This window comes from Leptodactylus fuscus, chromosome 1 (genome assembly GCF_031893055.1).
Source record: "Leptodactylus fuscus isolate aLepFus1 chromosome 1, aLepFus1.hap2, whole genome shotgun sequence".
Classification (NCBI taxonomy): domain Eukaryota; kingdom Metazoa; phylum Chordata; class Amphibia; order Anura; family Leptodactylidae; genus Leptodactylus; species Leptodactylus fuscus.
This window is the reverse complement of record NC_134265.1, coordinates 196046048-196068973: the sequence shown is the minus strand read 5'-3', so window position 1 is coordinate 196068973 and position 22926 is coordinate 196046048. Positions and strand designations below refer to the sequence as shown.

The window sequence follows — 22926 nt, the reverse complement described above, 5'->3', positions numbered from 1 at the left end:
CAATCCCTACATAGGGCCACAGCTCACTGTTCCACTCTGTCTGGCCAGAACCTGGTCTCTCCCGCACAATCTGTTTCTCTGGGATTGCCTCTGACCGGGAACATCAGCTAGGCACATCTATATATGCTGCTATGCAGAAGCTCAGCCATGCGGTCAGAGATCCTCTGAAGATCCTAGGTAATTTCCTTCTACCACAGTCGCTGTCCTCTTCTGGCCTCCCCCAGCCTTAGAGTGTTGACTTTTCCAGCATTCCTCCAGAAATTGGCTGTCCTTTTTTCATAGACCAGTGTGTCTACTAGTGGCCAGAGTCCCCACGATGGCTAGGCTCTCGCAGGCTACAGTCTTGCGCTTAGCAGACTCCACCTCCCTCTGCAAGGGGGGCTCCCACAGTTTGAGGATGGATTCTCCCTCTCAAGTTGCCAAGCTTTTATGGCTCACTCTATGGTTTTGCAGTCCTGTGTGATATGCCGATCTCATGTTCATGCTGATGAACGATCCTTGGCGTCTTCCTCTGCTAGTCCTTTCACAAGGACTGTTTTTCCTCCTTCATCTGCGTTTTTACTGGTGTGGCTGTTTTTAGACAAGATCCTGAGGCAACACGATTTTTCAGAGCCTGTTGTCCAGTTCATGCTCGGGGCCTGACACTCCATCTGCACTGATATTTCATCGCTTGTGGAAGGCCTAAGTTCAGTTGTGTGAGGGGTAATGACTTCTGTTGACCTGTTCTCCCTTTCTACTTATTGGATCCTGACCTTTCTCCTGTTTGGTCTGAACTAAGTTCTTGGTTTGTTCTTCTCTTAATGGGCATTTATTTTCAGAAGTCTCTGTCCTTCTGTCCTTTGGTGAAGACCTTCTTGTAGGGATGGATACACTGTGTTCCTTCCTCCCTTCAAAATCCCTCTTTTGAGCCTTGTGAGCTCTCCTCTCTCTCTTCCATCCACAGGGTCTCTGGTCTCTCCTCCCTGTTCTGAAAGCTTCCCTTTCTGGTTCTCCACATAAAAGGGTTGCCCTTATTTCTCCACCTTCTTTTCACTCAGGTGGTTTCTTCCCTTATCATTATGGATATAGTGTTTGGGTGTTTCTTTTTTTTTTTTTTTTTTTTTTTTTTTTTTTTTTTTTTTCTTCCTATCTCTCTGACTCCCTTCTGTTCTGCAGATGTTTTGTCATTCTCCCTGTAGGCCGTAGCTAGGCCCTGGCTGTTCCAAGGTTTCCGTCTTTTGATGGTTTAGGTTTGCTAGGTCAGCTCAAGGATCAACCGTCGCCTCTCTGTGAGACTGCTCTTCCTAAAGAGCTGTAGGCGCTGCCTGGGCTATTCGGCATTAGGGTCTCACCACCAAGGTCTGCAAGACTTCCATCTGGGCTCCTGTCTGCACTTTCACTAAGTTATACAAGATACATTCTGTGGCCTCTGCCAATGGCAGTTTGGGCCGTAAGTTTCTGCAGTGACTGTGTGCTAGGTTGTTCACATAGCCATGTAAGTTCCACCCTTTGAGATTGCTTTGGAACATCCCATGGTGCAGTGTCCCCCAGTGAAATAAACGAGAAACTAGGATTTTTGTACTCGCTGTAAAATGCTTTTCCTTTCTTTTTTTGCACCCTGACTATCATGCAGTTAACAATCGCTTGTTCTTGTTGGGCAACAGAGTTGCAGCCAGGGGCCAAAATCGGACATCAAGCTTAATCTCCATTGAATACAAGAATGTATTTTTTTGATTAGAATACTTTTCACAACTTCCTCCAACTTCCGTTCTGAGCATCTATTAAGGGGGCGTTCACACTACCGTCATTGTCTGACAGGTAGTGTCTGCTGCTAGTATCCGTTCAAAATCTCGCACGGACACTAGCTGTGTCCGTGACACTTTTCATTCATTTAAATGGCGATTGGGTGCGTTCTTTTGCACTCCATGTCTGTCCTTAACTGTCCGATTGTAAAGATGTATGACTTTTCAAGCGGACAGAAAAAACCTACATGTCAGGTTTTGCTGTCCGCTTGAAAAGTTGGACATCTTTACAAACGGACAGTTAAGGACAGGCACGGAGTGCAAAAGAACGCACCCGATCGCCATTTAAATGAATGAAAAGTGTCACGGACACAGCTAGTGCCCGCTCCTAATGTCCGTGCGAGATTTTGAACGGACACTACCTGTCGGACAATGACGGTAGTGTGAACGTTCTTTAATATTGTCAGGTGCTTCTCTTATTCCAGTGGAAATATTTCTCTAGTGCCCACCATTCCAAAACAAGTAATGCAGGTACTTATGCTGCTTGAGATGCTACTTGGCCTCTGCTCAGTCAGGTGGACAGTGCTAGACAGGAACAGGAATGGGGTGTGATTGAAGCACTAAAACTAACTGCACTGATTGTTTGGGAACGGTGGCGGCTGGAGTAAAAATTCTAACTGTATCATTTGATAGGTGCTATTGCACCCATTCTGATACAAAGAGCTGGACTTGCCTGAAGTGGTGAAAGGTTCTGTATTATATGTATGTATGGAAGGACAGTGTTTATTCACTTTGTTACCAGAATATAGATATTAATGGTGCATATTTTTTTGCAAATCATACACAGTGTAGTCCCTATTGTGCATCCTGGAAATAATCAGTTACTAGATGTGTTAGAATTTTTTTCAAATAGTCCCTATCATTAATGTAGGAAAAATATGCAGGAATGGACACCCAATCCCTCCTATCTGAGGATAACCTCATCTTTAGAAGAGTGAATTGAGTTAGTGTTTTTCCAGTTGTGGAGAATAGTCGGTATATTTATTCAGTTGCCATGCTAAAGGTTCTATTGCTTTGCTGTGTGGGGGTAGATATATGTATTATTTTTTCACATGAAACCACACAGACATTTCAGTTGATCCGTAATGATCAATACTTTTTCTTCATAATAGAATTTCATCATAAAGCGATCATTAGACTAAGAATACATAAATATGTCACGTATGTTATAACTAAAGAATGGTACCAAACTCAATTGAAAGGGTTATTGAGTTTGGACAATTGTTTGTAAGGGCTCGTTCACATCAGCGTTGTGAACTCCGTTGTGCAGGTTTCAGTTTCCTGCATAAAACAGAGGCAGGAGACGGAAACGTGCAGGAGTCTCTCTCACCCATTCATTTGAATGGGTGAGAGAGATGTCCGGCCGTGAGCGGCAGTGAGCGTTTTAGGCTCTCCGCCGCGAAACCGGGTTTTATAATCCGGACATAGTCGGACATGCAGTACTCTGTGTCCGGATAAAAAAATCTGGTTTCGCAGCAGAGAGCATAAAACGCTCACCGCCGCTCATGGCCGGACCCGGTCTGAGCTCTCCAACTTCTGGCATGCAGAAGACGGAAAGCTCAGAACGGACAGGTGAACGCTAGTGTGAACCTAGCGTTAGGGGTAGTTCACACGGAGTAAACGCGCGCTCATTTTGGCAAAATACACGTGTAAAGAATACACGTGTAAAATAAGACTCTCATTGACTTCAGTGACATCTTACACGTGTATTTTGACGTTTTTTTTTTTTTTTTTTTTTACACGTGTATTTTGCCAAAATGAGCGCGCGTTTGTTTCTACTATAACAAATATATACTGTACTTAATTTCATATAAAGTTTATAAACTGTGTCTTTTAAACCTTTCAAATTCTGTTTTCCCAGATTGCTGGGGCATCTCTTCTGGGTTCCATAACAATATATGCTCCCGCACTGAATCCACATATGGAACTTCCAGAACGCAACGAAGCAATAATCTTGTAAGTACTAAATAGCGAGTAGCATTTCTTTTAAAATTGCTTTCTGGACTACTTGACGTGATTGACATCGCTCTTGTAACTAATGATTCAAAATCACATTTTACCTCAATGACTACTATTTAGGTAATGCCCCTTTTAAAGCACGACCCTTTTACAGTATGTATACAAAAGGCAAAACCTTTCAAAAAAGGTTCAATGTTTTTTTTCAAAGTTGCAACGTTTCGGTTCCTAAGCTGGAACCTTTCTCAATCAATAACACAGTGACCAAGGGAACATTATATAAGGTGCACAATGCTCACTGTAATCATAATTAAGATACAATTAGTACAAAAATGCAAATATTAAAAGTGTAATAAACACTTGCATAAACACAAAGGTAATGTACAATCACATAGATAAGATGCATACAGGGGTAACACGGTGGCTTAGTGGTTAGCACTGCATCCTTGCAGGGCCGGAGTGCTGGGTTCAAATCCTTTCAGGAACAACATCTGTAAGTAGTTTATATGTTCTCCCTGTGTTTGCGTGGATTTCCTCCCATTTAACAAAAAAGACATACTGATAGGAAAATAGAATGTACATTGTGAGCCCTATATGGGGCTCACAATCTAGATTTAAAAAAAAAAAAAAAAAAAAATGCATACAGCAATAAAGTACAAAAATGTTTAAAGTTCATAAAACAGTGTAAATACAATAATGAAGGTGCAGGTGAATATAATAAAGTAACGTATATACTCGAGTATAAACCGACCCGAATATAAGCCGAGGGGGGGGGGGGAGGAGGTGTTTTATTAGTCGTCCACCCCCCCCCCCCTGGCAAGTCCCATAGCCGGCAATACAAGTGTATTATCGTAAAAGGCAGATTCTATACATTACTATTGCAGACAGTCATAGACTTTGATGCCTGGCATTAGCTCCGGCATCTCTGCTGTAAGAGTTACAGCCGAGATGCTGGTTGCTATGGCGACCACTTTACAGCAGAGCGACAACATTATACTTACAGACCTGGCATACAGACACCTGGGTGGGTTTCAGGGGCACAGCATCGCCGCACTCCTGCTGCAGCAGGAAACCAGCGGCGGCAGGAACTTGGCGATGCTATTCATTTCAAACTGCAGAAGTACTTGCAGTACTTCTGTTAACAGGCCAGGAACGTAGACACACGCTGGGTGCGGGCCTGAGCTTATGTGGCCACGTCACCTAGCATGTTATGGGGAGGGGTCTGGAGAGCAAGGGAGCGGAGGCCCGTTGCGTTCCTGGCCTGCTAGCAGAAGTACCGTAAGTACTTCTGCAGTTTGAAATTCCAGCGGCTGCCGAGAAATTCCACCTTGACTCGAGTATAAGCCGAGGAGGGCTTTTTCAGCACAAAAACTGTGCTGAAAAACTCTGCTTATACTCGAGTATATATGGTATATCGGAAACATCCCACTTACTATATATGGAGTAATTCAGTAAAGAAACATGTCAGCGCTTCCATTGTGTGTACAATGCCACTGCGTATGTATAGAGAATCAACATTTATTAAAATAAAGGAGTGTTAACTGTGCAGGTCTCCTAGTTCCTAGCTTCAGACCCCAGAGTATAATATGCTGATTCCCCATAGAGGAGATCAAACAAAAACCAGTGTTACTTGCCTCTCCTGATAGAACCACTGAGGCCTGTGATTAGGTATAGGTCCTACCACTGACCCCTGTCCCACCTGATAAATGGCTCACCACATCTTGATGGAAGGAGCTACACAATCAGACCCCTCCACCCTCTTACTTAATTCATTCATTTCTGTGCCACTAATATTTTAGATAGAAATATCCTTTTCTGTTTATAAGCCATTAGTTTGCAGTCTGTACAAGAAAGTGTTATAATTCACCAAAAGCAAATAGGTACAAAACTGGTCTGGATCCTGTATCTAATTTAGGGACTCCCCCATTAGCCTAATACAGCAGCAGCTATACAAATTTTTCTGTTAGCAATAATCTATCATCGTGGATTCCATTTTTTTGTGCATGAATTAGACATTCTTTCATGTCCTCAGGCACATGCGGTTTTATATACCGCTAGAAAGCCAACGTCGCGCTGAATTCAGCACACTCTCGGCTTTCCCATTATGTGCCCCTGGTGAAGAGCTGTCGGTGCAGTTACCGATAGTACCGTGAAGAGCTGTTTGTAGTGCTATACTTTGAGGAGGTGTTCCTTACCACCCAACGATGACACTGAGTGCCTCCTGACAGTACTTCCTCACCACTCTGTGTCATTGCTGAGTGGTAAGGAATGCGCTACACACAGTACTGTCAGGAAGGGCGTTCCAGTTAGACTATCAGGAACACCCTTCTGACAGTGAAGCATTATCGGTAAATGCACTGGTAGAAAACCAGACATTTTAAACGTTAACAAAAATCAGATATTAACTCAGGTGGAGCCGAACACCATGACAGGCCGTGCATACTCTTTGCTAGTAAGTACTTATGGACAAGATTACATTTCACCCACTGGAAGGGACAAATTGATTATAAAAGGCCAGTTTAAAAACGTACTATTAAAGAGGACTTTTCGCCTCCTGCGGCACATGCGTTGTAGTACACAGCTAGAAAGCTGACACTGCGCTGAATTCAGCGCACTGTATGCTTTCTAGCGGTGTATAAAACCGCATGTGCCTGAGGTGGTGAAAGGTCCTTTTTAATTGTTTGATCTACTGCACTATTCTTCTTTAAAAACTTCATAAATGTCATGTTTAGTGATTAAAAAAAAAAAAAAAAAAAAAAGTTACGTGTATAAATGATGAGACTGTATTTAGAAAATCACATTTGAGGATCTGAAAATATCACTGGGATGACTCGATACTTGTAAAATATCCAGTATTCGGTGAAATTTGTGATCACGTGTTGAGAGGCCTTAATATGATAGGAAGAGTCAGCTTGTTATAAAAACAGTGTAGAGGTTTATTAATGTCTCTAAGGAAAGCACAGGAACAGGGAAAACTTCCAGAGTAACCGAAATATCAGTCAATGTCTCATTAGCTTACATAATCAGAGACGCTCATAGTTAGGTTTCTTCATCTGGATACTTTGTAGAGTTACAGCTTGGCTCATGCTTGATCATCTGGTTGATGGACTCTAGGCTGGTCACAACATCATGTCCAGGATGACGGAGAGAGAGAGAGAGATAGCAGGCAGACCTGACACAGACCCCTCTCCCCCCCTCCCCCATGGATGACCACCACAACGACAACCCCAGACGTGTGTCTGTCACTCATTTATGTTCATGAGAGAAGGTGTTGCCCTCCATCTTGTTGCTTTATAAGGACAACTCTAAAATGGTGTACGCTAACCACACCCATGTACCAAAATATAGAAGAGTGAAGTTAGCAGAGTATTAACCCTATGTATGCCATGAATATTGTAATATCATTAACAATAATCCATTTTTTTTATCTTTTGGTTTGTTCAATGCATTCAGGTTGAAAAGTTGTGTTATGATGATTAAGATGTATTTATTCTGGCACTTGCGGTATTTTTTTTTTGTGTTTCTTTGTTGCATATAAATGTTGAATTCAGTAGATTGTAATTTGAAAAGAAAAAAGGAAGAAACTCATACAAACATAAAATCAGATGATTCAAAGCTTAAAAAAAAAAAAAAAAATTTGGTTCCAAGTTGAATACCTGTGAAAATATAACCAAGAACACAAGTAACAAATATGAATTTTTTTCACAATTTTAAACCGTATGTTTTTTTTCACAATTGGTACAGTTCTGAGAAAAATGATGCCTCTCCCACCTCTTTATCTAAATTCTAGCCCGAGATGTCATGAAAAATGTAAAGCCATACCAGGCCAAAATTCGCGCTTTTTCAAAACTTTGGAAGTCTGTAAATAATTAACTGATTAAGGGAAAAATTCTAAACTTTTAATTTGTAATTAACTAAAGTTGTACTTCCAAAAAAAAAATTAAAAAATCTAAAGACATCAGGTAAAAAAAATATTCATATTTGGATCACTTGATATGGAATGACCCTTATATAATTGTTGAAGAGGTTGTCCAGGATAAAAACTTTTTTTTTAAATTGGCCCTGAGAAGATGAAAAAAAAGCAAACATTCTCACCTGACCCTGGTGTCTGCCAGTGGGATCTGGTCCTGCTGCTCTGCTGTCACCTTTTGCTGGAAGTCATCAGTGCTGTGATGTCCCATATCCTTTGCTGAGGCTGCTGATTGGCCTCAGTGGTCACGTGCAGCAGGAACTTTCACCAGAAGAAAACCTAGAACCAGACCATGCAAGGAGACACCAGAGCACCAGGGATAGATCAGTGTTAGGGTCTGTTCACACAGTTTTTTGGCAGCGGATTTTGATGCGGAATCCGCATCAAAATTGCTGGCAAAAACATCTCCCATTGACTTCAATGGGAGCCGCTCGCTTCTTTTTTCCGCTAGCTGTAAAAAGAAACAACGTGCCCCTTCCTCCCGCGGATTCCGCAGCTGACTCAGCTGCGGCGTACACGCGCTAGACTCCCTCCCGATTAGGCCCGTTCTTCAGGCCTAATCTGGAGTGGAATGCCGTGATGGGATGCCAGTGCACTACATCGGCATTTCGTCACGGCTAGCTGCGCGGTATGTTCACACACTGAATCCATGTTCCGCTGTGTGAACATACCTATAGTGTAAATTTAGAAAAACCAGTATCCAGCTCGCCCTTCCTGATGTGTTGAATGGGTTCCCGAGCTGCTCGGACATGGACGGACTCCAATCCACTGTATTAGTATTATTCGGTATGCTGTTAAAACTTTTTTCTAAAGATGAAGAAATAAAGGTTAAATTTTAAAGTTCCTGGTGACACTGGATCTTTTCTACTATTGTTATACCTATAGTGTGCTTTGTTTTATTTTTCACCTTCCCTGCTTACAACTGCTGTTGTAATGATCTGGAGAGCTTTTGCATACATTAGTCAGTCTCCGCTAGTAACGATACAAGGGATGTACAGGAAATCCTGTGGCCACACGAAGGGTGTGTGTGCGTATAAGATGGTGCTGTCAGCATCATTGTTACCGCCGGAATCAGAGTGGTCATGCTGTACCACCAGCGATTCATGGTTTAAACCATTATCGTAACAGCGGTTTTTATTACGATCAGCATTGGACCGCTGATGAGGCACAAGCAGAGTTGTTCTTAATATAGCTATTCAGTAGATTTTGCCCCTGAGCTTGTTGGCGTGGTAGTGGGCCAGTAGCCTCAGTTTAAGTTAGTCTGTACTGGATTACATTTATTAACTGCATTTGTGGAACAATTCTATGCTATTGATTCTTTTATAGGGAGGTAAAGCATTATAAGGATAGTATATCTCATTGGCAGTACATGTGTTTATGGCCAAATAGCCCTGATATCTTCGAGATACTCCCTAGTGCAGTATTTAAGTCGCAGTTTATTCACTTCTAAAATGCTAGTGGTACTACTTTTTGTGTTTTGCACTATATCAGATTTTATTTGAACTTGCAATAAGTTTGTTTTTTGTTTTTTTTCTTCCCTAACTTTTCCTTGGTGAGAGGTTTTAGTCATAGTTGGTAGACCCTATTTTTTGCCTCTGACTGTGTCATACTCTGCAGTTGGTGGAGGTGGTGAAAGGTCCTCTTTAAGATGATAGGCATATGTAAGCTGGAAAATCAATGGAGAGATGAAGATGTGGTGAGAGTACTGTCTCAGAATGAGACAGAATACATCCATCAGTTACTATGGCCCGAAGGGCATGAATATTGAAATAGTACATTGCTTCCCATGAACCTTTCTATAATATAAGAACAATACATACTGATACTTTGCTAGATGTCCCCAATTTATCTATCTGGTAACCTAACTTTCTATTGAGGGACAAGCACTTTTAAATAGCGATGCTCTATAAATGTTAGGTATAGACAATAATCTGTACTAAAGGGAACTATGTCCATCTTAGTTACAGTAAGAAAACATCAAATTAAAGGGATATTCTCATGACGCTTGTTCACTAACCTGCAGGCTGTTGTGCTCTCTCCACTTCCTGCTTTTCTCAGCACATAGGTGGGCGGGGTTTCACTTGCACAGGATTGGTTGTAAATGAATTACCACAGTGTGAAGCTGATGTAGCAGAGCTGGATTTGAGTCAGTTTGCATTACATACAGAGGTAACAGACTATCTATCAGCCAAATTCAATTAAACCAACTGATAAGAGCTCAGAAATCCCGGAGCTCTCACCTCCCCTATCTGAGAAGCTCCGCTACTTATCAGACACAAACAGCTCAGAGCTTTACTTTTACTTTACTTTTTGGTAGAGTTGGAAGGGACCTCAAGGGCCATCGGGTCCAACCCCCTGCGAGTGCAGGTCTTCCTAAATCATCCCAGCTATATGTTTATCCAGATTCTGCTTGAAGATTTCCATTGCTGGAGCGCCCACCACCTCCCGTGGCAGCCTATTCCACTCTCTCACTACCCTCACTGTCAAAGTTTTTCCTAATGTCTAATCTGTATCTCTTTCCCTTTAGTTTCATCCCATTGCTTCTTGTACTTCCTTGTGCTAATGAGAATAGGGTAGATCCCTCTGCACTGTGACTACCTTTCAGATATTTGTAGACTGCTATTAAATCTCCCCTCAGCCTTCTCTTCTGCAAACTAAACAATCCCAGTTCTTTTAGCCGCTCCTCATAGGACATGGTTTGCAGACCTTCCACCATTTTGGTTGCTCTTCTCTGGACTTGCTCCAACGTATCGATGTCTTTCTTGAATTGAGGCGCCCAGAACTGTACACAGTATTCCAGGTGTGGTCTGACCAGGGAAGAGTACAACGCAATAATGACCTCTCTTGATCTAGATTCAATGCTTGTCTTAATACATCTCAGAATTTTATTAGCCTTTTTTGCAGCAGCACCGCACTGTTGGCTCATGTTGAATTTGTGATCTACTATTATGCCCAAGTCCTTTTCCCCTATGCTATCACTTAGTTCTATTCCTCCCATACTATATTTGCTGCTCCCAGACCCTCCCTCCCCCCTGAGAGCAGGCAGCTACATCACTTCACAAATGAGCCGATAATCCCAAGGGCCATAGAAACGGAGTGTAAACAATGAAGTGAGTAAAGTAAGATAGCGGCCAAACAAAGCAGTTTTGATAAAGCAATGCATTTAGGAAAAGTCTTAAATCCACATAAACTAGCCGTATAGGTAGGATCCTTGTGATGGGACAGCCGCTTTAATGTGAAGTAAAATATATTTATAGAGCTAGTGTGGTAGGCATTCTGGTAAACAGCATTACCTTTAATCAGTTGTGGTTTGTTGGTTTTTTTTTTGTTTGTTTTTTAAATAACATAATTCACATTAATGTGGATTGCTTTGATTGTCAATTGTCATTGTAAAGAAAGATTGCACCAATGTAACCTATGTCAAATGTATATGTAAAAGAAAGGGTTGTGGAAGATAAACTCAAAGGGTGTGCATTTTAATTTTGTTCTGTGGAAGCAGGAAGGGCTTTGGATCTGTGAAGCTCCTAATATGTATAGACCATACAAAACAAGAATGCCTCCATATCAACTATATCTCATCTTGTAGTTTTGTATGCGGGCTAGAAGTGGCCCAACAGGGTACTAGAGCCTCCTTTTTAATTGTAGTTTCCCCAGTAATCTTATAATTTTACTCCAATATTATAATCACTTACATCGTCCATCCTACTTAATTAAGCAGAAAAGACATTGCTCCCATGGCTGAAGGCCACCCCCAGTGCACCAAGTGCCTAATTTGCATAAGATTTCAAAGTTGGTTTTCTCCACATCTACAGTCCTATGAAAAAGTTTGGGCACCCCTATTAATCTTAATCATTTTTAGTTCTAAATATTTTGGTGTTTGCAACAGCCATTTCAGTTTGATATATCTAATAACTGATGGACACAGTAATATTTCAGGATTGAAATGAGGTTTATTGTACTAACAGAAAATGCGCAATATGCATTAAACCATAATTTGACCGGTGCAAAAGTATGGGCACCTCAACAGAAAAGTGACATTAATATTTAGTACATCCTCCTTTTGCAAAGATAGCAGCCTCTAGTCGCTTCCTGTAGCTTTTAATCAGTTCCTGGATAAAGGTATTTTGGACCATTTCTTTCTACAAGACAATTCAAGTTCAGTTAAGTTTGATGGTCGCCGAACATGGACAGCCCGCTCTCAAATGATCTGAAAACAAAGATTGTTCAACATAGTTGTTCAGGGGAAGGATACAAAACGTTGTCTCAGAGATTTAACCTGTCAGTTTCCACTGTGAGGAACATAGTAAGGAAATGGAAGACCACAGGGACAGTTCTTGTTAAGCCCAGAAGTGGCAGGCCAAGAAAAATATCAGAAAGGCAGGGAAGAAGAATGGTGAGAAGAGTCAAGGACAATCCACAGACCACCTCCAAAGAGCTGCAGCATCATCTTGCTGCAGATGGTGTCACTGTGCATCACTATTACATGACCAGCCGTAATAGTAATATACAGAATGTCCCATAGATGTCAATACAGTTGTACTGCCGTCTATGGGACTTGCAATCAAATGACTGGGGGGAATAAAATAGTAAAAAAAAAAAAAAAAAAAAGCTTTAAAAATATATAATAAGAAAATGAAATAAATAAAAATTCTAAATCACCTCCTTTTCCCTAGAATACATATAAAAGTAGAAAATCATATGTCACATTAGGTATCCACATTACAGGTATTACACATTAGGTATCCCTGTCTCCGAAAATGCCCAGTCTACTAATAGTTTTCCTGTACGGTGAACGTCAAAATCAAAAGTGCCAAACCGCCGTTTTTTTGTTGTTGTTTTTTTTCAATAAAAGGTGGTCTAAGCAATAGACATTCCCCAAAACGGTATAACTAAAAAGTACATCTGGCCCTGCAAAAAAACGCTCTATGCCTCCCTGTACAGCAGCAGGGTCACCTGTCAATGTGGCCTTGCAGCTTTTGCAAAACTACAACTCCCATATATTAAATATTTTACTATTTTTTTTTTTTTTGCTTAAATTTTTTTTCCCCTATTTACCTCCTCTAAAACCTAGGTGCGTCTTATAGTCCGAAAAATACGGTAAATTTTATGCAGCGCTTTGAAGATTCTTGCTAAATATCTTAATGCTGACAGTCGTTAGTCTTTGTAGGCACTTGTTCCTTATTTTAGCTAGGTTAACTCTTTGTGCATGAACTTATCCCTACCTGCTTCTGTGTTCCTGCATGAGAAGTACATCTGTCACAGTACAGATGGTCTGGACCCATGACACACAATTGTAATGAAGAGGATGACTGTTTATCCTCCCTGACAGCATATTTGTCTCTTAGCTTGTTTAGGAGACTATAGATAGATGGTTCATTACTGTCTTCCCCGCCGACATGTGATGTTATGAAGTATGATAGCAGAACACAGAGAAAGTGAAATCTAAAGCTTAGAAAATGTTGACCCGCAGAGACAGTAATGTAACGTATGCAGAAGAAGAGCTGTGTGTGTGTGTGTGTGTGTGTGTCCATTGTCATGGCTGCATTATAGTAGTCTCGAATGTCTCTGTGGTAGTTGGCTCTAAATGACTGTAATTTTATGGTATATTTTCTATAGTAACCTAACTGGAGCTTTATGCCCGCTGTTTACAAATTTGTTTCCCAGACTGCCTCTGTCAAACAGTCTCTGCTGATCCCTGGTCCTCCATCCAGTGCAACCAGTGACCGTGGATTCTTCTCGCCTCCAACTTTAAGTGCTGGGCTGTCTGTTGGTAAGAATGTTTGCAAAAATTACTTTGGGTACATTATTTGAGTAAATGGATTTATTTATTTATTTTTTAACCTTGGTGAGATATATGCATCTCACCTATTCTGTTGCTCCAGCCATTTCTGCTAGTGACACCAGCTTGTGTGGATTCTTTCCTTTCAGAACCCTTATACATCAGAGCTTCTAGACTGGTTATGCCCATGTATTAAATGTAGAGCCAAATGATTACAGTGCAAACTTAGAGAACTTTTCATCTATCCTGACATACCTTTATTATTAGGAACATGAAATGACAATTTGGGAGCATCTTTTTGTTATACATTTGTAACAGGAATAACTGAGGAATGGCGCAACAGAGGTCTAACTAAGGCTATGTTCACACTGCGGCGTCTGACGTTGATTTTGAAAAAAACATAATCGCAGAAAAAGTCCACGCTTGCCCAATACCAGATAATGCATGGCTGTGCAGGGTGCAAGTGAGCCCCCATTACAAAATATGATCGAAAAAGCACAGGTTCAAAATGCTAATGAGCTAGGTTCACACTTGCATTCAAGTTTTCGTTCATGGGGCCCACTTGAGGACACCACAAAGTGGAAACCTACTTCTCTTAAAAAAATAAATAAGTTACCTACGGAAACCAGCAGACCCCATAAACTGTTATGGAGTCCGCTAGGTTTCTGTCTGGTTTCCACCCGAAAAATACAGAGAGAAAAGTATAGCATTTTTAAAAGCTGATTTAGGGATGGAAACCCCAAACAAATACAGGGCTAAGGTGTGAACCTAGCCTTAGCGATTTATAATTTTAACGAGTTTTACTTTTCTCTAGCTGTCTTAGTCTGTATAATTTAATTCCATTTACCATCTTTCAGGATTATCTCGTGGACCCAGTCCTGTTGTTCTTGGATCTCAGGAGTCTCTTCCTGTGGCTGCTGCATTCACAGAATATGTGAATGCTGTTTTTGAAGAAGGGGGACTAGAAAGGTAAGTTTGCAGACATGCAATTGCAAACTTTCCTTTTTTCAGTTTTAATATTTTATTGTTTTGAATGTAGATAAATCTATAATATAAAATGCAATGATCTTGTTTCACGCAGGTTTACCAGAAATCTAAGTTCATGTATGGTGGTGTCTGAATTGATGGCAAAATATATTGCAACTTTTGGTTCTAATTATGGAGTTATTGAATATTCACACCTTCTGTTCTGCAGCTCAGGAATACGTGTTTCTGGAGAACTCACAATGTCCTTTCCAGGTGGTATTCTACGCGTGTTTGGTGGCCCAAATCCACCTCCAGTATTAAGCTTTCGATTGATCCACACGTCGGACGTTGAGCATTTCTTTCCAAATCCAGATCTCTTGTATAGGTAAGGAGAAGTTCATATGACGTTTTCTGCTGCCAGGTGTCTGTCCCAGAAGAGGGAAGGGCTTAGGATTTCACTTTGTTTTGGATGCATAAAAGCAATACATCTTGTATATAAGCAGGTAGCAACATCCCTTTTACCTTATGCAGGGAACATTGGAGAAGTAATTGACGGCAGGCCACTTGCATTAATGCAGTCCTCAGTTTACACATGAATGAATTAAACTTGGGTTCACATATTACAATATACCACATAGCATTGCAATAATATGAATCTGCCATTTTATTTACCAAAAAAATTTGTAAAATATATTCTAATTATATGTACGAGAATGATACCAATAAAATCTGCAGTTCATCCCTCAAAAAAAGCCTCCTTACGTTTAACTTTTGTAATATGATACAAGAAATGACTTTTTCCACCATAAAACCTGCTTTAATTGTACAAAAACTTAAATACTCAATACATATTTATTGACACATTGAGTAAACTGTTTTTACCACACAGCTATTAACAATAAAAAAGCCCATACTAAATAAAAATCTCATTTTTCAATATACATACGGGAATACTAACAAAAATAGCTACTAAGGAGTAGAGATGAGTGAATATAGTCGATCGAATACCTACGCTGCATAGCTCCCAGTGCAAAAACACTTCCGGGGTATCAAATTTTTACTGCCCCTCCCACCTTCTCTGGCGCCGGGAGCTATGCGGCCAAGGTTTTCGATTTGAGTATATTCGCTCATCTCTACTAAGGAGGGCCAGTCGTAGGAAACTAACAATTGATAAATATGGTGGTTGGTGGTGTCAACTGCCATAAATATAGCTTGTTTACATATATATGCACAATACCAATATAGGTAAATCTATAGACAGTGCCACAGAAAATATATTGACAAAGATGGTAGCCATACACAGAGTACAACATAGCAGCCCCATCTAGTGAACAGACACCTCAAAGGTGTTTTGCCGCTGGCTTTGTCCAGAGGTAAAATATGTTTTAATTGTGCAAAGATACTTAAACTCAGTACATATTTATCAACACATTCAGCAACCAGTCAAATAAATATTCTCCACAAATATGCATTCTCCTCACAATTTTTTTTTTTTATAAAAGCTAATCAGTACTAAAATTTATTACGCTACATTGTCAGAAAACATGAAAAAGCTTGGACTCTTTAAATGTGACAAGTTGAAAAACTCATTTGGATTCAGGATACTGTATATACTTGAGTATAAGCCGACCTGAATATAAGCCGAGGCCCCTAATTTTTCCACTAAAAGCTTATTGACTCGAGTATAAGCCTAGGGGGGAAATGCAGTAGCTACTGGAAAATTTCAAAAATTAAAATGGTCGGAGTTTTTGGGTGCAGTAGATGCTGGGGAGAGGGTGTTTTGGTTGTCTGTCGGCCCCTTCCCTGAGCTTGAGGATTTTTTTTTTTTTTTTTTTTTTTTTTACCCCACGTGGAATTCAGCCTGGCTGAATATAGGGTATCTGCAGTGCTCCTATTAACCCCTTCCCGATGGAACAGGAGCACTGCAGATCCCCTATATTCAGTAGAACGGGAACTTTCAGACACAGGGATACCTAATGTGTATGTGTTTCATAGTAATTTTCTACTTTTATATTTATTCCAGGGAAAGGAGTGATTTAGAACTTTTTATTTTTTTTTTAATTTTTTCACTACATCAATTCATATCTACATCAGAGACTTTGACTAATTTAGGTACCGAGTAGAGATTAACTAGAGTTTCGAATACCTCGCTCCCATAGGAATGCATGGGAGCAGCCAAACACCAAGGGGTTAAGCGCCGGCCGCTAACATGCATTCCTATGGAGCGACGTATTCGAATCAACTCTAGTACCGAGCAATCACAGTTGCCGGAAAATATAGCACAGCATAAGCTAAAGCTTTCTTTCATATTTGGAACAGAAGATGGACCTGTTTGAAGAATAAAGCTCCTGCATGCAGGGTTTTTCTGTCCGCTTGAGAAGTCGGACATCTTCACTTGCGGACAGGGAAGGACGGGCATGGAGTGCAAAAGAACGCACCCGATGCCCATTGAAATGAATGACAGGTGTCTCGGACACAGCTAGTGTCCGCTCCTAATGTCCGTGACAGATTTGGAGCGGACACTACCTGTCGGACACCGACGGTAGTGTGAACGCCCCCTTACAATGCTTTTTTTTTTTTTGTTGGACATAATGGTGGACATAATAAATGTGCCACAGTCCCCATTATAAATGAGTGGGGTCTGTTGGGTACAGTTGGTGTGTATTATGGGTAAATCCACCACTGTTTAAAGTTAGGCTGTTCAAACTTAGACTGGTTCCAATCACATGATTTGAAGTTGCAACCAGCCCAAAGCCCCTGGGTCCAGCTTGAATTTAATGTTATTGCAATCATTCAAATCACTGCAAAAAGTTTCCTCCATACTGTCATGTTGTTGTTCGTTATTTAATTTTTTTTTTTTTTTTTCCCCCACACCAGTGACTTGTCTCAGAGTGACCGAAACTGCAAAGACTTCTGGTTAAATATGCAGCGGCTGACTTGTCACCTGCAAAATATGGCAGAACAGCACACTGCTCCGTATTACAATGTCGTCCTTCTGAAGTACCAGGTCTCCTTTTGTTTTACTTTTTATTCACAATATTTTACTACATTGATCTTTTATGTAATTTTATCTTTTGCATCTGGAATGATAAATTCTCAAATAGAATTTTCACACTGTTTTTATTCCCCTTTAAGGCTTTGAAGCCAGGCTTTTCTGCTGCTCCCTTGCATCTCTCATGTTCCTGGAATTGCAGTCCCACCTCTACAGAATTCCGCTTGGAGTATAAACATACCCTGTCTCTCTATGACCTGCACATTGTTCTTCCCCTTGATGAACCTTTATCAAATTTGCAGTTTGATCCCCCTGCTCGCTGGTAAGAAAGTATGGAGTATCCCTCCCTTTTTCAGTTTAGGTGTACTTGGCTTTGTCTTGAGATTAACTTTTAAATGGACTCTCCAGGGATGAGCACATGCAAGTAACGCTGCTAGAGAGATTAGGTTTACTCCTGAATAGCTGTGATAATGTAGCCAATTTCAATACAGCGGCAGTCTTGAGCGCTAGAGATGCCCTCAGTTCTCCTGACTGATCACTTTCACAATCTGATTTCTAAAGTTATTTCTGAAACTGAGACCCGGATTAGGAAATAAAAAGGAAAAAAAAAAAATATTCAGGTGACCCTAATCTAGCAGTGTGTTTACTTATATGTGTACATATAAAATGGAGGGAAACTTTTTTTAAAAAAATTTGTACGGATATTGTATCAGTTGGAGCGAAGGGATAGATAAGAACAAGATGTTAGTGAAGCCGTCATGCATGCACTCGGGCAGATTAATGGTACTGTGGGCCTTGGGCTATTCAGAAAATGCAGACCCCCTCCTCCCCTTTCCCCTTCCATAATGTCCAATAGCATTTCTTAACACAGTGTAATGTCCCACAATAGCCCCTCCACTCAGTATAATATCCCATAGTGGCTCCTCAACTCAGTATAATGTCCAAGTGACCCCTATGCTTTTGAAATAGAAGAAAAAAAACACATGCATGAACTCAAAATTTGGGGGATGTTCCACCAATGCGACACAATTGTACTCTGGGATCTCTTTTGAGCCCAGAGTAAAATAAATGGAAACCCAGGGAAGGTGAGTTAATAAAACATTATTACTCTCCTCTCCTGGTTGCAAGAGCACCAGTTTCCTTGGGCTTCTTCCAGCCTCCTGAATGTCAGGGACCAATAAGGCCCAATCATGTGGTCATGATGCTTGCATATATGCATCATGGCTCTAGTGTAACTGTTGAAGCCCAGTGATGTCATTCAGGAGGCCAAAAGAGGCCTAAAGAACATGAGGATCTGCGCTGGAGCCCAGGGTTGGGAGAGTACTGCGGTTTGATATTTACTCACCTCCTCTGGATCTCTGCCATTGTGCTCTGAAGAGATCCCAGAGTATAACAGCAGTTCTGAATTAGATGTGTTCTTTTCCAACTAAATGAATCTGAGGTTTGCCCAACAAATATTCAGCTTTCCTTCAGTAGACTTTTGTGCCCCACTACAGTAGCAGTGCCAATATAGTTAATTATCAAGTGAGATTATAATGGGGGTAAATAGGCAGTTATTTCCCGTTGGACCATCTTGAAGCCTTGCCCTTCCCCAGCTGCAACACATTTTGCCCATACTGTAATCTTCCCCTTTGAACAATACTGCTGTACTGGTAACTGTACTGCTGGACTTGCAATCTTATCAAAGGTGTAGGGGGAGATCAAAATGGTTGCAGCTCCAACAGTTATACTTATCCTATAGTTAGGTGGCGAATGCGGTTAGCATCCCTAACTGTCTGGAAAAACTCAAAAATGTACTTGTGGTGCATAAGGCTGGGTTAAACAAAGGAAATTGATGACCTTTCACTGTTAGAGTGGCCAGGACACCTGCTGATCAGCTATTACCCACAGACACTCTACGGAGAGCAGAGCCATAAGAAGAGATCTACATTGTTTGTGTCGTGGTTGTCCTGAGTTACTACAGCTCTACTCCTATTCAAGTTAACAAGCTTTAGTAACTCAGCACAGTCTTACCAGCAGGGGTTCTGGATGTTGCACTCTTACCCATGTGATACGGATGACCTATTCTAAGGATTCGGCATCAATATCCTTTACCTGCAAAAACCCTAAGGCTAAGGACCACGTTGCAGAAACGCATCTTTTTTTTTTTTTTTTTTTTTTTTGCAGATTTTGCTGCATTTTTTGAGCCAGATCCAAGAGTGGATTGAGCAGAAGAAAGATGTATAAGAACTTCCTATATATTTCCTATTCCTTTTGTAGCCATTCTTGACTTTTGCTCAAAAAAACCACAGCAAAATCTGCAACAAAAAAAGCTGCATTTCTGCAACGTGCGGCCTTAGCCTTAAACTGTTCTTTGAAAGTTTCTAGTTCTCAATCTCCAGCACTGTGCTACTGATGTAATTTTTAGCTAACACTTTATGTATAAATGGTTTTTGTTTTGTTTTGTTTTTTTCAAACCCAGCTCTGAAAGAAGATTGATGTGGCAAATACCCAATACATCACCTGGAAAGGAAAGAGAAGGTATACATATATAAACTGCATTACTTATGCTTTTGTTGAGCTTGACGAGTTTGCAGTGAACATGCTCAACATTGCTCCTGAGCTTAGAGTAATATTAGAAAATTGCTTCCTCACAATCTTATAGGGGTTGTCCACTTTCAGACCAATATTGAGAAACAAATAGAATTGTTCATATAATGAAAAGATAAACAATTTTCCTATGTACTTTCTGTATCAATTGGTTACGGTTTTCTAGATCTCTGCTTGCTGTCATTCATGCAGAGCCCTCTCTGCTGGCATGCACACCGTAGCCCAGATCGCTCACTAACTGAGAATTTGGCACAGGATTCTCCGTTTAGTGAACGATCGCTGCTTTCAGCTGTATGGGCAAATGCGGCCTACACTGAATACAGAAACTTCTGCCCTAATAGAGGCGTGATGACTTAAACACACATGCTTACCTGAAGTCCCATGTGGGGGAGTGAGGCTACTGTGGTGCATAAAATACTGTGTGTGGGGGACCTACTGTGGAGCATATAATACGGAGTGGGGGGGTACTATGGAGCATAGAATACTGCCTGGGGACTACTGTGGCCCAGATTGTACTGTGTGGGGGCCCTTCACTATTTATATAATACAGTATCTGTTTTATAGCAGACATGTGATATTAGTACATTGCACGGTCGCTATAAAACAGATCCTGTGTGGTGTAAATAGTGAACATTAACCACTTCCCGCCAACGGCATTTTTTGATTTTCGTTTTTGACTCCCCTCCAAACCCCATAACTTTTTATTTATTTATTTTTTATTTCTCCATTCTCAGAGCCATATGAGAGACAAATTTTTCTTCATGAGGCTACCATTATTTATTCTGTACAATGTACTGGGAAGCTGGAAAAAAATTGAGAATGGGGGAGATTTGAAGAAAAAGTGCATTTGTGCAATTTTCTTATGGGATTTGTTTTTACAGCGTTCACTGTGCAGCCAAAATGACATGTCATCTGTATTCTTTGTTTTGGTATGATTCTGGAGATACCAAATTTATATGGTTTTACTTACATTGTAATCCCTTAACAAAAATCAAAACTGTTCCAATTTTTTTCTAAAAAGTCTCCATATTCTGACACCCGTAACTTTTTTTTATACTTCTGTATTCAGGGATGTATAGGGTGTTTTTTTTTTGTGGGGCTTGGTGTGCTTTTTAGTTATACCATTTTGGGAAATTGCTATTGTTTTGATTTTTTTTTTTTTTTTTTTTTTTTTTTTTTTTTTAATTCAAATTTTTATCAGAGGCAGAACAGTGAAAAAATGGCGTTTTGGCACTTTTGACTTTTTTCCTGCTACGGCATTTACTGTACAGGAAAAATATTTTTATAGATTTGTACAGCAGGGGTTTTCGGACACAGGGATACCTAACATGTATGTGTTTCATAATATTTAACTACTTTTATATGTGTTCTAGGGAAAGGGGGGGGGTCTGATCACTAATGCACTGCAATACATTGAAAAAAAAAATTGTCATTTCTTTTGCAGGAATAAAGCAGCCTGCAAAAGAAAGTCACTGCAGACAGGCCGAGGTGTCTTTACAAGGCTTCCGGTTGTCAAGCCAACGTAATGTCGGTCCTGGAGCTTGCTCCAGGTGCCGACAATCACCAGCAAAATGGCAGCGCCCATGCGCTGCCAGGAAAATGGCGCCTCGGTCACCTTTGACCAAGGTGCCAGAAGGGTTATTACCCATGATGAGTGTGAGCATTTAGTGTATGGTGTCTGTTGTATTAGTACAGTGGATGTCAGGAAGAGATTAATGTGTCTATCAAATACAAGCTTTTACCTTTCAGTACAAAGTTGTTTGTATTATTGAAAGCTCGATATAGCCCCGTTCACATGATACTAATTTGTGGGTCCGTAACTGTCTGCAATTGTGGATCCACAAAGTATTAAGGTTAAATTGCCCTGTTGGCACTTTGCAATAATTTAGTGAGTTTTGGGTTGCAGTTTGGGCACTCAGTCCCTAAAAGGTTCGCCATCACTACTCTAGTGCAGTGGTCCCCAACCTTTTTTTCACCAGGGACTAGTTTCAGCAAGAAAATTTTTCTATGGCCCGGTGGGGGCGGAAAGGGGTTGGGAAGGGGTGTGGTTGGGGGCGGGTTAAGCATGGGGGTGTAGATTACTGATGACTGACACTGCAGGTTATGAAGATGGCTACTGATGACAGACACTGTTATGAAGATGGATACTGATGACGAATCTCACGCCTAATTAACTTCACTACAGCTTCACTACAGGGACAAGTGACGTGTAATGTAGTTGCCCAAAGTTTGGTAGGAGAGTGCGGGGTGGAGCCAAGACCCACTGCATGTCCTGCATAGTACTAGAATCCTGGACATACAGCGGGTACCGGCTCAACCCTGCACTTTGCTCACCTTATCCTGATTTGCAACAATCAAGCGTCCTGGCTCAACCCTGGGCACTCGCCGACTCCACAGCAGCTGCTGACTCCTCACCGCCGGTACGCAGACCGGTGCAACATGCCCCGCGGCCTGGTACTGGTCCGCGGACCGGCGGTTGGGGACCCCTGCTCTAGTGGATAAAAATCAGTCCATGGTCATGTGATGAGCACACAGGTGCACAGCTCGTTGCCGGGCAGTGTCTGATTACTGGGATGTGACTGTAACGAGCTGTGCACCTGTGTGTACATCACATGACCATGGAGAGATTTTTATTCACTAGAGATAAGCAGGATGAATGAGTGCAGAGATCCAGAAACCCGTGAGGAATTGATACAAAGTATATTGGAAAATTGTACAAATATACAAAATTGTCCAATATACAAACAATAACTTGTCTGTCAATATTGGTCTGAAACTGGACAAACCCTTTGAATTTACTGGACCATGCCTTGTTTTAAAACTACAGATGTAATAGCTAGGTCTTTATATGCATATGGGTAAAAACTAGTTAATAAACAGAAGACAAAGAATA

At 40.9% G+C, this 22926-nt stretch overlaps 1 protein-coding gene across 3 annotated transcripts in view; it reads left to right on the top strand.

The window, feature by feature from the left end:
- LOC142213029 (F-BAR domain only protein 1-like) overlaps window positions 1–22926 on the top strand; it is a 92828-nt gene that overhangs the window by 57834 nt on the left and 12068 nt on the right. For all 3 annotated transcript variants that reach the window (XM_075281185.1, XM_075281177.1, XM_075281192.1), the window contains 7 exons: window positions 3643–3737; window positions 13372–13477; window positions 14344–14455; window positions 14682–14837; window positions 17330–17459; window positions 17588–17766; window positions 19906–19964. In XM_075281185.1, coding sequence (XP_075137286.1) covers window positions 3643–3737; window positions 13372–13477; window positions 14344–14455; window positions 14682–14837; window positions 17330–17459; window positions 17588–17766; window positions 19906–19964 — 837 coding nt within the window. The remainder of the gene's footprint in view (window positions 1–3642; window positions 3738–13371; window positions 13478–14343; window positions 14456–14681; window positions 14838–17329; window positions 17460–17587; window positions 17767–19905; window positions 19965–22926) is intronic.